Below are 17,212 nucleotides of genomic sequence, written 5' to 3'. Positions count from 1 at the left end.
GTTTTTTTTTTTACAGAGCGCTACACTAATTGCCTTCATGAATGGGCTTGTTGGGGAATCTCCGCTCGATAAACGCATGCCGTCAATGTGCTGCAGCACTGATCATTGTATTCTGACGGCATGAGTGTCGCCAGCAGAATACAAAGACAGTGGGGGGAAATTCCCCATTCACCTCCAGTATGGGTGGGGGTATCTGGTCAGGTGTTTTTTTTTTTTTTTTTTTTTTTTTTTTTTTTATACAGCCAGCTGGTTGAGTGAAAAAAATTAAGTACCGCATAGCCACTAGTACTGCATGGTGTATAGCTGGGCACACACGGGCCGAATGTTGGGAGACATTTGCTGGTTCAAAAATAACGGCCGACCTTAGGCCCATGTGTATGTTGGTCTGTCCGCTTCTGTCGGACGAGCATACTGGAAAACGAGCAGCCGACCGACTCCTGATCAGCTTTCTCAGCCAATGGTGGAGAGCGCTGATCGGAGTGTTCTGGTGGGGGGAGATCGCTGTGCTGTACTTCGCATAGTGAGTACAGCGGCTCCGAACGGAGCTGAGGGTGTTTTATTTATTTTATTTTTTTTTGTACAACCCGCTGGGTTGAATGGAAAACTAAATGGCATTTGGAAGGCTTATTCCTCTAGTTCAGTGGTCAAAAAAGGTGAGCGCTGACTAGTTATCTAGCAGCTAGCACACAAGACCCCTTTCACACTGGGGGGGCGGCGGGTCTGTTGGCAATAAAGCGGTTTTCGCCTGCAAGTGGTGGGGCTAACAAGGGGCTAAAAAGGGGTTAAAAGTGCCTGTGTTGCAGCGCTGCTCATTCATTTCAATGGGCAGGGGTGGTGTAGGAGGGGGCTGTATACACCGCTCCTACATCTCCCAATAGATGCTGCTTGCAGGACTTTTTTTCCCGCACCGCCCCAGTGTGAAAGCACTCAGGCTTTCACACTGGGGAGGCAATTTTCAGGCGCTTTACAGGTGCTATTTTTAAAGCTAAAAAGCCTGAAAACGGCCTCAGTGTGAGGGTCTACAGGTGAACATACAACCTTCAAACATTCAAAAAATAGCAAATAGTGTGCAGCGCTTCCTGTACAAAGTGAATCGTCGTAAACCAGTCTTATAAAAGTGACTAAAGTCCCATCCTGTGTGTCCATGATTGAACTACATCTTCAATTAAATCCTCAAACTCTTATATAGATAGAGATATATAGATGGAGATAAATTACCAGAAAGTGAGAAAATCAAACAAAATGTAAACACCACCAGCTGTGCCCCAAAATGATTTCACACACATGCACCTCAACCAATCTATGGACTCGCCAGATGATAGTAATACACTTCTACGCAATTACTCTGAAGTAACAAGACATATCATGGTGTATCAGTAGGACGGTGGTCCACGATAGAATAATACACTAGATAAAAAAGCTCACCCATGGAAGCCCAAAAAATGTGACCGTGTCAGCATGTAGGCCCCTCCCAATGCGTTTTGTGGGTGTCAAGGTGTTCGCCTGTCACTAGTGGTCTCCAAAATCTGGCCCTTTGACTGCTTTTATTCAGCCCATGGGACGTTATTGCCCCCCCCCCCCCCACTGACACCAGCCATGGGGGCACTATTCCTCCCACTGACACCGGCGATGGGGGCACTATTCCTCCCACTGACACCGGCGATGGGGGCACTATTCCTCCCACTGACACCGGCGATGGGGGCACTATTCCTCCCACTGACACCGGCGATGGGGGCACTATTCCTCCCACTGACACCGGCGATGGGGGCACTATTCCTCCCACTGACACCGGCGATGGGGGCACTATTCCTCCCACTGACACCGGCGATGGGGGCACTATTCCTCCCACTGACACCGGCGATGGGGGCACTATTCCTCCCACTGACACCGGCGATGGGGGCACTATTCCTCCCACTGACACCGGCGATGGGGGCACTATTCCTCCCACTGACACCGGCGATGGGGGCACTATTCCTCCCACTGACACCGGCGATGGGGGCACTATTCCTCCCACTGACACCGGCGATGGGGGCACTATTCCTCCCACTGACACCGGCGATGGGGGCACTATTCCTCCCACTGACACCGGCGATGGGGGCACTATTCCTCCCACTGACACCGGCGATGGGGGCACTATTCCTCCCACTGACACCGGCGATGGGGGCACTATTCCTCCCACTGACACCGGCGATGGGGGCACTATTCCTCCCACTGACACCGGCGATGGGGGCACTATTCCTCCCACTGACACCGGCGATGGGGGCACTATTCCTCCCACTGACACCAGGACATTTTCTACTCCCACTGGCCACAGTCCAGCCCTCTAAAGTATGAAAGACCATGAACGTGCCCTTTGTTTAGAAAGTTTGCAGACCCCCACCTGCTCTAGTTAATAAATAGCCAGCTTAGCTCTCAGGCCTGTCTTTTATCATATTGCAGATGAATTGCTTACTTTTGGAATGTTGGTCATAGTGTCGTATTTTCCTTCTGTTCATGCAGTAGAACTGTATACTAACCCTCAATGTTTTTTTTTTCTTTTCAGTGACGTCCTTGCTCTACCGATTTTTAAGCAGGAAGAACCGCATATCTCACCGGACACGGACGCAAAGCTGCCCCCATTCCAGTATGTCTTGTGCACACCTACATCCCCTGCTATTAAACTCCATGAAGAGACCTTGACTTATCTCAACCAAGGTATTGGGGGTCATGTGATGGATGTCAACTGTCCATCCTATGTACTGTGATAATTGTTGATTTATTGACGTTAACCTGTCTTTTTTTTGTCTTGTCTGATTTTGTTAAATGTTTGAGTTGAAGGCACTTGCTAGCTGGATAAAGACCAATCACTTGGAGGTGCAGGACGCAGGAGCACATCAGAAACAAATCTACACAAGCCCTCCCGGCCTCTTCTAGTAGAAATGCTGCTTCAGGCTGATCCTCCCCTTTTCTGAACATCATGCTGCTTAATTTTCACTTTGTGACCCCCCCCCCCCCCCCCCCCCCCGAAGTGGGTTTAAAATACCTCCTTTGGTCTCATGTTGTCACCACACGTCATTGTTTTTCCTAGCTGGTTGCTTGATGACATTTTTTGTGTTCGATACTAACAAATTCCAAATATGTACTCTCCAGTGCAGGACTAACTATACCTGGACTTCTTTTACTGTTCTTGTAAAATGCTGGTACACTAAAACCGTTCTCTGGCTGAGTACACCTGTTAATGTTCTGCAAAAAAAAAACTATTTTGGAAATTGTATATAACGCAGGCATACATATACAGTATGTGTTCTGAAATCATGACAATTCGACTTTTATAAAGCAACAACTGGATGTCGCCATGATTGGGGATGTTTCATCCTAAGAGGGTTCTCTGGCATAAACCTAAAGCTGCTCTTTTTGACACTTTCAGGTTTGACATGAAGGTGCCCAAACATCTGATCTTTTGATTTTTTTTTTTTTTTTTTTAATCCTACTGTATCAATGCAATGGATTCATTCATAACACCTTAATCTAGAGCCAGTTTATCAGGAAAATTTTACTTGCTAGCAAAATGACACCTCCATGTTGCTGAAGTCTGAGTCTGAACCAGTTGAGAAGCTTAAATTTTATTCTGGAGAAACCCGTAGATATTTTTGCAACCATCAGTCATTTTGGCCTTTTTTACCGAATCTTTTTTGTGAAGATTGGCTGGTTTAGTACCAGAGCTTGACTCAATAAATTTGCCATCCTGCTAACCAGTCTTTACTACCCATTCTATTCCTACACCCTGTCCTGTGTACTTTGTTCTGTTACTAACCAGTGAGTGCGGGTGTTCCTGTCTTACTAACATAACCCCAATAGGACATGCCAGTCCTTGATGTAACCGCAGGTCTCCGATGCCACAAAGCCGACTGGACCTTGCAGCCTATGCCCTTTACCCATAGTCCTCCAAGACAGACTCCCTCTGACTGCATGAATCACATCACGGCCTGTCATTGCCTGCTTTTGGTTCGGTTTACTGTTGATAAATTTTACTGTAGGACAACATGTCTTGGTTTCCACCATTTTATCTAATGGCAAACAACCATCATACTACAGTGAGGGAAAAAGTATTTGATCCCCTGCTGATTTTGTACGTTTGTCCACTGACAAATGATCCGTCTATAATTTTAATGGTAGGTTTATTTTAACAGCAAGAGTCCAAATATTCTGAAAAACGCATTTAATTTTTTTTTTTTTTAATTGATTTGCATTTTGAGTGAAATAAGTATTTGATGCCCTATCAATCAGCAAGACTTCTGGCTCCCAGGTGCCTTCTATACAGGTAACAAGCTGAGATTAGGAGCGCTCTCTTAAAGGGAATGCTCCCAATCTCAGCTTGTTACCTGTATAAAAGATACCTGTCCACAGACGCAATCAGATTCCGATCTCTCCACCATGGCCAAGACAAAAGAGCTGTCCAAGGACATCCGGGACCAGACTGTAGACCTACACAAGGCTGGAATGGGCTACAAGACCATCGCCAAGCAGCTTGAAAGGATGACAACAGTTGGTGAAATTAGTTGCAACTGGAAAAACACAAAATAAGGCCCCTTTCACACTGGGGAGGTGGGGGCGTCGGCGGTAAAACAGCGCTATTTTTAGCGCTGTTTTACTGTTGTTTTTGCAGCTGTTTTTGACCGCTAGCGGTGCGGTTTTAACCCTCGCTGGCGGCCGAAAAAGGGTTAAAACCGCTTGCATAGCTATAGCCGCGGTATTGCCGCGGTATAGCTGCGCTGCCCCATTGATTTCAATGGGCAGGAGCAGTGAATTCACTGCTCCAAAGATGCGGCTTACAGGAGTTTTTTTTCTTCTCCTGCCAGCGCACTGCTTCAGTGTGAAAGCCCTCGGGCTTTCACACTGAACAAACAGCAGCTGCTGTTTTGGGTCGGTTTGCAGGCGGTATTTTTAGCGCAATAACGCCTGCAAACCGCCCCAGTGTGAAAGGGGTCTTGCTGTCAGTATCCCTCGGTCTGGGGCTCCATGCAAAATCTCACCTCGTGTAGTTTCATTGATCATGGGAACGGTGAGGAATCAGCCCAGAACTACACTGGAGAATCTTGATGATCTCAAGGTAGCTGAGACCATAGTCACCAAGAAAACAATTGGTAACACTACGCTGTGAAGGGCTGAAATCCTGCAGCGCCCTCAAGGTCCCCCTGCTCAAGAAAGCTCATGTTAAGGCCGTCTGAAGTTTACTAATGATTCAGAGGAGAACTGGGTGAAAGTGTTGTGGTCAGAGGAGACCAAAATCGAGCTCTTTGGCATCAACTCAATTTGCCGTGTTTGGAGGAAGAGGAATGCTGCCTATGACCCCAAGAACACCATCCCCACCGTCAAACATGGAGGTGGAAACATTGTGCTTTGGGGGTGTTTTTCTGCTAAGAGGACAGGACAATTTCACCTCATCAAAGGTACGATGGATAGGGCCATGTACTATCAAATCTTGGGTGAGAACCTCCTTCCCTCAGCCAGGGCATTGAAAATAGGTCATGTATGGGTCTTCCAGCATGACAATGACCCAAAACATACGGCCAAGGCAACAAAGTCTCCAGACCTTAATCCCATAAAAAATATGTGGAGGAGCTGAAGGTTTGAGTTGCCAAACGTCAGCCTGGAAACCTTAATGACTTGGAGAGGATCTGCAAAGAGGAGTGGGACGAAATCCCTCCTGAGATGGGTGCAAACCTGGTGGTCAACTACAAGAAACGTCTGACCTTTGATTGCCACCAAGGGTTTTGCCACCAAGTACGAAGTCATGTTTTGCGAAGGGGTCAAATACTTATTTCACTCATTAAAATGCAACTCATTTAACTTTTTTTTGAAAATGATTTTCTGAATAATTGTCTCACTGTTAAAATAAACCTACCATTAAAATGAATGACTGATCGTTTTTGTCAGTGGGCAAACGTACAAAATCAGCAGCCGATCAAATACTTTTTCCCCCTAACTGTAGATTTTTTGGGGATATTGAATCCTCACCCGCTGCACCTTTTCAGACTTGTCATTACTAGCTGTACTTCCCTCAACTACTCTTACCCTACACTTGACTAAGAGGAATTGCTTAGTTTGGCCTCTGGCTGAAGATCGGCCAGTTGTTACCTGAATCAGAGGCTGCTATAACTGTGTGCAACAAGCCTTTGAACAACTGAACAATGTACATAGACTGTAGAAACCTGTTAGAATAAGCCGATTGTGTGACATAGGCCTTGTTCACATGATGCGCATCAATGGGTACACCAGTGCGAGGGCTGTGTTTACCTGCGGCGGGATATACAATTGTCGTGTGCAGGCAGCCCCATTCATGTCAGTTGGGACGCAGCGGCTGCACACTGTCACTGCTCTCAAATTTCTGTATCAATTGTTTTTGGTTTTTTTTTTTCACCCAAAAAAAAAAAATCATTAGCTATAAAACTTTCGTATTCATCAATCACATTTGGAAAATAGGACAGAAAAGTTAAAGCAGCCCAGATTTGCTATGGGTATGCATAACAAAATGAACGCCGAGTTTCAAGTAATAAAACGTAGGCATAGAAGTCTCCCATGACTCTAAACTTGCCAGTAATGCAATGGGTGGTGGGTGCGTTGCCTATTTTTAGCAGCGCTTTACTGTCAATTTCGCTGCGCTATTCGGCCGCTAGCGGGGCACTTTTACCCCCCCGCTAGCGTCCGAGAAAGGGTTAAAACCACCGCAAAGCGCTGCTGCGGCAGCACTATGCCGGCGGTATAGCCGCACTGCCCAATTGATTTCAATGGGCAGGATCGGTGTATACACCGCTCCTTCACCGTTCACTCCAAAGATGCTACTTGCAGGAGTTTTGTTAACGTCCTACAAGCGCACCGCTCCAGTGTGAAAGCCCTCGGGCTTTCACACTGGAGAGACAGGAGCGGCTCTTTACAGGCCCTATGCAGGTGCTATTTTTAGCGCTTTAGCGCCTTTAAAGCACCTCCAGTGTGAAAGGGGTCTTGGGGGGAAGGAAGAGCCAGGGGCCTCGGGCCTAATCACGTGCTTCAAGAAAAAACAAAAAAAAATCCATGCGCCTGGCGCCCCCGCCTGTGGATTAGGAGGCGGCGGCGCCCCTAATGGACAGGCCACCACTGACACCAGGCCCCATATAGGGCAGCCGCTTACCAAAAATAACAAAAAACTGATCTGCCTAAAGTGAGGATGATCAACCATCCAAAAAAGTGCATCGGTGAAGCTGCACAATATACAGCATTGGTAATGATGGTAAAAAAAAAAGAAAAAGGAGAGCAGTAAAGATGAAAGCAGTCTTGTCCATCCAGGAACCACCCCACCGACCACACACTACTCCCAATTTTACATCAGTGCGGGTGCGCGGGCACTGCGTTCTGGGCTGCTATCCCACATGGATTTCAAATTGGGTGCAGGGGCTGTGTTCCAGTTGGCATGGGGCTGCCTGCATGGGGGATGCACTCAACACCTGTGCAGGTAAACACAGCCCATGCACTGGTGTATGCATTGATATGCCCCACGTGAATGAGGCCTTATGTGTGTTTTTTCTCAAAATGCTGACATGGTATGTGCAAATTGGTGTTCTTTGAGGAAACAAAGTGCGTTTCATATACTGCATAGACTCACCATTTTGTACATATCCTGTTTTGTCAATGTGTGGATTTATTAGCGGTAAGTGGCCTCATTTTATTAAAGAGTCTGAAAGAAGTTGATTACCTTAACGGCTGTATTTTTTTAAGATTTTGGAGCAGACTAATGGGGGGTTGATTTACTAAAAGGCAAATAGACTGTGCACTTTGCAAAGTGCAATTGCACTCGGCAAGAGAAGTTGCTCCAGAGCTTAGTAAATGAGTAGAAGCTTTGCTGGCTTTCATCATCCAATCATGTGCAAGCAAAAATTTTGTTTTTGTTTTTTTCTTGCATGTGATTGGATGTTCTTTACAAAGCTTTACTAAGCTCCTGAGCAACTGCACTTTGAGGTGTAGAGTCTATTTGCCTTTAGTAAATCTACCCGAGAGTGTTGACCTCTGCAGGGGTCATCAGACTTCTCTATCAGAAGCTTTAATGCTTGATGCCTTATGTTCCTGCTGTTAGCTTAGTCAAGTTGCAGCATCTTTTACCCCCAGCAATGACTGCCAATAGCAGGCCTTACAATCTCGAGGACTCCAGCTGTTGACACTACAGATCTCCTGGTAGTTGGTCAGAGCAGCTGGAAGTCCTCGGAGGCCTCAACTTGTTTCATCATACTTATTGTACCACTAAACTGTGCATAGTTTCTTCCTAAGAACTCCTCTGCAATTTTTTTTTGAAAGGCAAACAAGTTTCTTTAATGTGAAACTGTAAATTCAAACGGGAGCAGCAGATATTTCAAATTAGTCTGCAGGGTATGCACATGCTGTGTGGGTGATGGGAACAAGTAAAGACAATTCTAGAAACCACTGATCTTTACACTGGTCATAGATGGGCATAAATACATTAAATCAAATGGCATTACGTTTGCTGCCATGCACCTGATCCAGTAATCTGCATCTTCCAAGTGCCACCCCCTGCCATCTTTTTCATACACTGCCCACTTGGTTTAAAGAACTCCAGTTGTGGGATTTTTTTTGCATCCTCCAGCTTGGACCAATGTGCAATACATACAGGTGGGATTTCTCTAGAAGCTGGAAATCGCTGTAGCAGGCTTCACTACTCCCGTGATCTCCACTTTCTTCGTCCATGCCGAGCAGCTGCCCTGCTGAAGTTTGGATACAGGAGATTTGCTATTCAGAGAACACTTTGCATTCTCTCAGTGAATGCATAGCATTCTCAACTGGTCAAGGTGGACAGCGTGGAATCACCACCCCACCTGTCCACCTCATTCAATCAGAAGGCTTTGCATTCAGTGAGAAAATGCAAAGCATTCTCTGAACGGCGCTTGTGCTAAGTGGCCAAACCTCTTGTGTTCACAATTCAGCAGGGTGCAGCCACTCAGCAAGGGACCCAGAAGCCAATGGAGATCACTGGAGTAGCGGTGCCTACAAGTTATTTGCAGCTTCTAGAGCAGTGGTTGCCAAACTGTGGCCCTTTGTATCCCTTTTTATCTGGCACTTGGGGCACTCTTCCTACTACTGATATGAGACTGTTATTCCCACTGAGGCAGCATTCCTCTCGATGACACCCACTGATGGTGCACTATTCCTTCTCCCACTGACACCCAATGATGGGGCACTATTCCTCCTCCCACTGACACAAAATGATGGGGCACTATTCCTTCTCCCCACTGGCGGCCAACGGTGGGGCGCGGCTCCTCCTCCCCCCCCCTCACTGGCGGCCAACGGTGGGGCGCGGCTCCTCCTCCCCCCCTCACTGGCGGCCAACGGTGGGGCGCGGCTCCTCCTCCCCCCCCTCACTGGCGGCCAACGGTGGGGCGCGGCTCCTCCTCCCCCCCTCACTGGCGGCCAACGGTGGGGCGCGGCTCCTCCTCCCCCCCTCACTGGCGGCCAACGGTGGGGCGCGGCTCCTCCTCCCCCCCTCACTGGCGGCCAACGGTGGGGCGCGGCTCCTCCTCCCCCCCTCACTGGCGGCCAACGGTGGGGCGCGGCTCCTCCTCCCCCCCTCACTGGCGGCCAACGGTGGGGCGCGGCTCCTCCTCCCCCCCTCACTGGCGGCCAACGGTGGGGCGCGGCTCCTCCTCCCCCCCCTCACTGGCGGCCAACGGTGGGGCGCGGCTCCTCCTCCCCCCCTCACTGGCGGCCAACGGTGGGGCGCGGCTCCTCCTCCCCCCCCTCACTGGCGGCCAACGGTGGGGCGCGGCTCCTCCTCCCCCCCTCACTGGCGGCCAACGGTGGGGCGCGGCTCCTCCTCCCCCCCTCACTGGCGGCCAGCGGTGGGGCGCGGCTCCTCCTCCCCCCCTCACTGGCGGCCAACGGTGGGGCGCGGCTCCTCCTCCCCCCCTCACTGGCGGCCAACGGTGGGGCGCGGCTCCTCCTCCCCCCCTCACTGGCGGCCAACGGTGGGGCGCGGCTCCTCCTCCCCCCCCTCACTGGCGGCCAACGGTGGGGCGCGGCTCCTCCTCCCCCCCTCACTGGCGGCCAACGGTGGGGCGCGGCTCCTCCTCCCCCCCCTCACTGGCGGCCAACGGTGGGGCGCGGCTCCTCCTCCCCCCCTCACTGGCGGCCAACGGTGGGGCGCGGCTCCTCCTCCCCCCCCTCACTGGCGGCCAACGGTGGGGCGCGGCTCCTCCTCCCCCCCTCACTGGCGGCCAACGGTGGGGCGCGGCTCCTCCTCCCCCCCTCACTGGCGGCCAACGGTGGGGCGCGGCTCCTCCTCCCCCCCTCACTGGCGGCCAACGGTGGGGCGCGGCTCCTCCTCCCCCCCTCACTGGCGGCCAACGGTGGGGCGCGGCTCCTCCTCCCCCCCTCACTGGCGGCCAACGGTGGGGCGCGGCTCCTCCTCCCCCCCTCACTGGCGGCCAACGGTGGGGCGCGGCTCCTCCTCCCCCCCTCACTGGCGGCCAACGGTGGGGCGCGGCTCCTCCTCCCCCCCTCACTGGCGGCCAACGGTGGGGCGCGGCTCCTCCTCCCCCCCTCACTGGCGGCCAACGGTGGGGCGCGGCTCCTCCTCCCCCCCTCACTGGCGGCCAACGGTGGGGCGCGGCTCCTCCTCCCCCCCTCACTGGCGGCCAACGGTGGGGCGCGGCTCCTCCTCCCCCCCTCACTGGCGGCCAACGGTGGGGCGCGGCTCCTCCTCCCCCCCTCACTGGCGGCCAACGGTGGGGCGCGGCTCCTCCTCCCCCCCTCACTGGCGGCCAACGGTGGGGCGCGGCTCCTCCTCCCCCCCTCACTGGCGGCCAACGGTGGGGCGCGGCTCCTCCTCCCCCCCTCACTGGCGGCCAACGGTGGGGCGCGGCTCCTCCTCCCCCCCTCACTGGCGGCCAACGGTGGGGCGCGGCTCCTCCTCCCCCCCCTCACTGGCGGCCAACGGTGGGGCGCGGCTCCTCCTCCCCCCCTCACTGGCGGCCAACGGTGGGGCGCGGCTCCTCCTCCCCCCCTCACTGGCGGCCAACGGTGGGGCGCGGCTCCTCCTCCCCCCCTCACTGGCGGCCAACGGTGGGGCGCGGCTCCTCCTCCCCCCCTCACTGGCGGCCAACGGTGGGGCGCGGCTCCTCCTCCCCCCCTCACTGGCGGCCAACGGTGGGGCGCGGCTCCTCCTCCCCCCCTCACTGGCGGCCAACGGTGGGGCGCGGCTCCTCCTCCCCCCCTCACTGGCGGCCAACGGTGGGGCGCGGCTCCTCCTCCCCCCCTCACTGGCGGCCAACGGTGGGGCGCGGCTCCTCCTCCCCCCCTCACTGGCGGCCAACGGTGGGGCGCGGCTCCTCCTCCCCCCCTCACTGGCGGCCAACGGTGGGGCGCGGCTCCTCCTCCCCCCCTCACTGGCGGCCAACGGTGGGGCGCGGCTCCTCCTCCCCCCCTCACTGGCGGCCAACGGTGGGGCGCGGCTCCTCCTCCCCCCCCTCACTGGCGGCCAACGGTGGGGCGCGGCTCCTCCTCCCCCCCCTCACTGGCGGCCAACGGTGGGGCGCGGCTCCTCCTCCCCCCCCTCACTGGCGGCCAACGGTGGGGCGCGGCTCCTCCTCCCCCCCCTCACTGGCGGCCAACGGTGGGGCGCGGCTCCTCCCCCCCCCCCCTCACTGGCGGCCAACGGTGGGGCGCGGCTCCTCCCCCCCCCCCCCTCACTGGCGGCCAACGGTGGGGCGCGGCTCCTCCCCCCCCCCCCCTCACTGGCGGCCAACGGTGGGGCGCGGCTCCTCCCCCCCCCCCCCTCACTGGCGGCCAACGGTGGGGCGCGGCTCCTCCCCCCCCCCCCCTCACTGGCGGCCAACGGTGGGGCGCGGCTCCTCCCCCCCCCCTCACTGGCGGCCAACGGTGGGGCGCGGCTCCTCCTCCCCCCCCCCCTCACTGGCGGCCAACGGTGGGGCGCGGCGGCTCCTCCCCCCCCTCACTGGCGGCCAACGGTGGGGCGCGGCTCCTCCTCCCCCCCTCACTGGCGGCCAACGGTGGGGCGCGGCTCCTCCTCCCCCCCTCCACTGGCGGCCAACGGTGGGGCGCGGCTCCTCCTCCCCCCCTCCACTGGCGGCCAACGGTGGGGCGCGGCTCCTCCTCCCCCCCCCCCCACTGGCGGCCAACGGTGGGGCGCGGCTCCTCCTCCCCCCCCCCACTGGCGGCCAACGGTGGGGCGCGGCTCCTCCTCCCCCCCCCCACTGGCGGCCAACGGTGGGGCGCGGCTCCTCCTCCCCCCCCCACTGGCGGCCAACGGTGGGGCGCGGCTTCCCCCCCCCCCCCCCACTGGCGGCCAACGGTGGGGCGCGGCTCCCCCTCCCCACTGGCCACAGTCAAGCCCTCAAGTCTGAGGGACAGTAATCTGGCCCTTTGTTTATAACATTTGGAAACACCTGTTATAGAGGGGATCCCTCAGGGGTATGGTGTGTGCATAGTTACATTGGACCAATACATCTATGTAAAAGCCATACGCAGAATTATTTTTTTTTTTTTTTTTTAAACCCTAGAGGTTCCAAAGCAGATTTTACTGAAGTTTTTGAAAATCATCGGGGGGGGGGGGGGGGAGCAAATATTTGCAACAAACTAGAACTTTGAAGATGCAGTTCTCTGAAATGGATGCATGGAGGTCAGTGTCCTCCCCCCAAACTAGAGATCAGTGTGTTCTGAAGATGTCCTTTAAATGTTATCATTGTGTTTGGCAAATTAAAAAAAAAAAAAAAAAATTCAAGGCAGCTCTTTGCATTGAGAGCTCTTCTGTCGAGTTCAGAAACTTCCAGGACTCTGAAGAAACTCAACAAAAAAACTTCCAGACACGTTGTGTCGTTTTTATACAAAGTCAGTCATTTCTGGGGATCCAGTGTAATGTTTGGTCTGACCCGGCCGTCTCTCCACAGGACACGTCTCCATCGTCCGCTCTCGTCAGTATGATTTTTGTGTAGTTGTGTCTGCAAATCTGAGGGAGTGTTTTGTTTTCCCAGTTCTGACCTGTTTTCTTTCACCTGTTTCCCTGTGGAGAAAAAGCTTGTTCTGGGCAAAGAATTGGCCTGCTTGAGTGATTCTCAGAAACCTGCATCCTACTACCTTTTGTAGGTGGGTGGGTAGAGAAAATCCTGATGTACACCATATGGAGGTGATGCTAAAATTACTCCCTTCTCACAGGTATCTATTTCACTTTTCTCCCTCTACCTTTTGCATTGTGGAATGATCAGGAGGAGGGTACTATTTTTGTCCAAGTAGAGCAATTTGACCCGAGGAGTAAAACAATACTCAGTAACCTTTTATTATTTTTCTTTTAAAGTGTTTTGTGTGGATGGAGAATGGTGGTTGTGTAGTTGTTGCTGAATGATTGCTAAATGCGGATGTGATGTGAATGGTTGTACTTTTTGCTTTATTCTGTATCAAAAGGTTTTGGACAACCAGCATTGTTAAAGTAGAATTCCAGCCTAAACCTAACTATGACCTTAAAGTTTTGGGTGCCACTCCAGCTCCCTAATCCCGCTATCACCGTTGACGGTCACCGAGGGTGCTGACAAGGAAGGGGCTTGGCCCTGATTGCACTCGGTACCCAAAGAAAAGCTAAAATGCCACACACCAAACAAGTGAAAGCAGCTTCAGCAGGCTACATACCAACGCGTTTCACACGACTAAGCCATGTGGATGGGGGTGAAACACGTCGGGCATTGAGCAGAGCTGAAGCCACTTTCATTTCACTTGTCTTACTTGGGCTTCTGTTTGGTGTGTGGCATTTGGGCTTTGGTTACAGGCTAAACCTAACTAGTCTTAAAAGTTCTCCCACCCCCACTCCTGACATCTTTATTGACCTGTGTTTAAAAAAAAAAAGTATATCCTTGCCTATCAAGCCTCTCTGATTCAGTCAGGTAATCTGGCTCCCATGTCAGCCAGCAGTGGCAGCAGGGGACAGTAGTGAGTTCTGACACTGGCTGGGACATGGGAGCTTTTGGGTGACATTTCCTGCCATTGTCGGCACTCCCTCCCCTGCAGCCGCTGCTGGCTGACATGGGGTCATGTGATGGGGCCATGCAGGCCTGAAAAGACAAAGTATATACAGGTGTGTTTTTTTTTTTTTTTGTTTAGTTTTTTACACTGGTCAGTCAGCATAGTTGGGGTGATTTTTAAGACTTGTTGGATTGAGGCTGGCGTTCTACTTTAAAGGACAACCTTACTTTTAGTAATAACCCCTCTCCCCCATCCCTAAGTGGCAGTTGCCTCTCAAAACATACCTTCAGCCCTGCTCCTGAGATCTTTACTGTTCTGAGACATGGGTGTAACCCCTACCAAGCTGTTGGGCCCATTCACTCTATGGCTGGTCCCTACTCATGGTGGCACTTGGCCATCCAGAAGCGTACAGCTCCAGCTATAGGACTGAATGGGCCAGGTATTGTACACAAACACAGAAGGATCTGGACGGTTCCAGTGGAGGTTGTGGCTCCGGAGCTAAGCCACCCCATGAAGAAAGTGGGAGCAGAGTGAATTGAATGAATTTTGGTAGGTTGCTGCTACTCGGGGGTGGGGACATTTTAAAGGACAACTTCACGAAGTGAAGGGCTTACATGGATCTTTTGTTTGTATGCTAATAAGGGGTCAGCAAAGAATATTTGCATTTAAACTGATGCTGGGATGTTCCCCCTTCCTAGGATTGCTAGCTGAGGGCCCGCTATGAGTAAGGCTGAACATAAAATCATGAATAGCACTCCAGTTTCAGCAAAAGTTAGCAGTTCATTGGCACTGGAGCCATTAACAGTGGTGAAGATTGACTGGTGTTGGTGGATGTTGGACTGTACCAGCTGTAGGTTTGGATGAGTTATCTGGATGTGGTGTAAATGGTTTTGCCCCATAACTAGCCTGCAAAATATCTGAAAGCCTATATATCATTGGGTACAATGAGCCTGGCGCTGACACTTGTGTGCATTTTGAGATTGAATTTGGTCCACGCCTGGTGTACAGAGTGCTTCAGATACTGGTTGTCCATTATACAAGGTGTTTGCTGTGGTGCGTGTTTGTTACCAGTCTGGTGTGTGTATGATCGTCTGTTGCATCTATCACCAACTTTTATTCCCAGTGGTTATCCTGGGATTCTTCTCTTTTATAAACCTATGTATTAATATTTAGCAAAGTGAAGCTGCAGCTTTCTTTTTTTTTTATTCCAGGAACATTTAAAAGCTAAATTCACCTTTTGTGCCATGTTACGCTTGGCTTGTAACATGATGCAAGTGCCCCCGTCAAACTGCCCCCTCCTCCCCGTGAAAGTGGATGGTAGTTCTGAACCCCCTGTGGTTGCGCGGGGCTCTGCCCCCCATGCCGCTGCATCATTCATTCACGGGGATCTATGAACTACAAGTACAGTCTTCCACTGTGTGGAGGATGAATTTGTGGTTCGCATTTGACTACAAGTGCAGTAATCTGCGCAGTTGTAGTCCATTGAATCTTCCAGCTCTCTGTATAACTCTGTATGGGCTGTCAGTTGGACAGCTGCACGAAGAAATGTTTAGTGGAGCCTGACATTGCATCTGAGATCCGCTGATCGTGGGTGCAAAAAAGCAAATTTTTTTTCCCTTTTAGTTTGGGCCAAGCTGATGTCATCGGCCACCTCTCTGACTCAGCCAGTCAGATGAAGCTTTGTATTTATTCACAGAATACAAAGCTGCCTATGAATGGCTAAGCACCGCTCAGACCCACTCTGCATTGTTCCATTATACAAGACAGGACATCTGTCTCACAGCCGGTGCCCAGCATTGTGTACTGTATGTAGCTGTAGCTACATGCATTTTATACAACGCTTAGAGCCAGTGGAGCTCAGGAAAGGAAATGGTTTGTTTTTGGAGCAGCTTGCTCCAAACAAACTAAAGTCACAGGAAACACGGAGATCAGCTTTAATGTGTCTTATGCCAAGTACTCACGAGCGGACTTTACGGCAGACTTGGTCCGACAATCTTTCCGACGGACTTTGTAGCGTAGGTGCGCCGGACTTACAAACGGACTTGGATACACACAATCACACAAGTCCGACGGATTTGTACGTGATGACGTACGACCGGACTAAAATAAGGCAGTTGATAGCCAGTAGCTGCCCTAGCGTCAGTTTTAGTCCGTCGGACTAGCATACAGACGAGCGGATTTTTCGACCGGACTCGAGTCCGTCGGAAAGATTTGAAACCTGTTTCATTTTTAGGTCTGTCGAATTTTTGGGAAAAAGTCATCTGGAGCCCACGCACGATCGAATTATCCGACGGAGTCCGGTCTGCTGGACCAAGTCTGCCCTAAAGTCCGCTCGTGTGTACGTGGCATTAGAGAAGATGTTCCATGGTACAGATTTGAAGGTTCATGCTAAAGCTGGCCATAGATTGAAGTTCAGCCGGTTCAGCAGGTACTGCGGGAATTTCACATGAGCGGTCCAATTCGGCCTGCTGTCGTTTTTTTTTTTTTTTTTTTTTTTTTTTTTTTTGCGGACCTGAGCGGGCCCTCCATTCTCTGAGGCGGCTGATGTAAACTGACATGTCTGTTTACATCCACCTACCTCCAATCCAATCTGCCAAAAACAAATGGAAGGGGATCCGTTCCCTTCTGTTGGATCGGAGGGAAGTTGGGTGTAAACGGACAGCCTGCCCGTTTTACACCCAACCGCCCATAGAGCAGAGCGGGCTGGGTGAACCGGTGTTTTGAATTTCTAGTTCTAGGCCGCTGTGTTCAGTATCCAAGGTATTCATTTGATGTTCCCTGATATTGGTGGTCACCACCTCCTTTGGCAGGGAATTCCAAAACCAGACAAACGCCCGTGTTACAATCCTCATGCTGGTGCCAAAATGGGTTCTCCTTAAACATGGGTGGTAGTCTGAGAGCAATAGGCGTTGAGACCTCTGCCCATTCGTCTCCCAAGAATACCCAAACCTGTTGCCTCCTTCTCTGATTCAGAGTCTGGGTGGATGAACACTCCTATCGCCTTTTTTCGATAGGAAAGGGAACAATGATGGCACAGGTTTCTCCCCTTGTTGGAAACTCTCTAGGCAATGAGAACTTCGGAAGGTCATAAGTATTTGGTATTCCTCACACATAACCATTTTATGTGGATGTTCCCGATGTCTGCTACACAGCCCTGAGGCTGAGAAGTTTGTCCTTTTTTAGAAGCCTCTGTACATGTAATTATATGTTCAACTTTTAGGAT

General features: G+C 52.1%; 1 protein-coding gene across 1 annotated transcript in view; it reads left to right on the top strand.

The window, feature by feature from the left end:
- Positions 1-2,542: 2,542 nt before the first annotated feature.
- The window catches only part of TFCP2L1 (transcription factor CP2 like 1), a gene marked incomplete at its 5' end in the record, with an annotated part of 54,044 nt that continues 39,374 nt past the window's right edge, over positions 2,543-17,212 (top strand). The window contains 1 exon segment of the mRNA XM_073634470.1: positions 2,543-2,694. Within this exon segment, the coding sequence (XP_073490571.1) occupies positions 2,543-2,694 (152 nt within the window).

The sequence above is a fragment of the Aquarana catesbeiana genome, linkage group LG06 (assembly GCF_042186555.1).
Source record: "Aquarana catesbeiana isolate 2022-GZ linkage group LG06, ASM4218655v1, whole genome shotgun sequence".
NCBI lineage: Eukaryota > Metazoa > Chordata > Amphibia > Anura > Ranidae > Aquarana > Aquarana catesbeiana.
The sequence above is the reverse complement of the archived record's forward strand: the minus strand, read 5'-3'. Positions and strand labels throughout refer to the sequence as shown.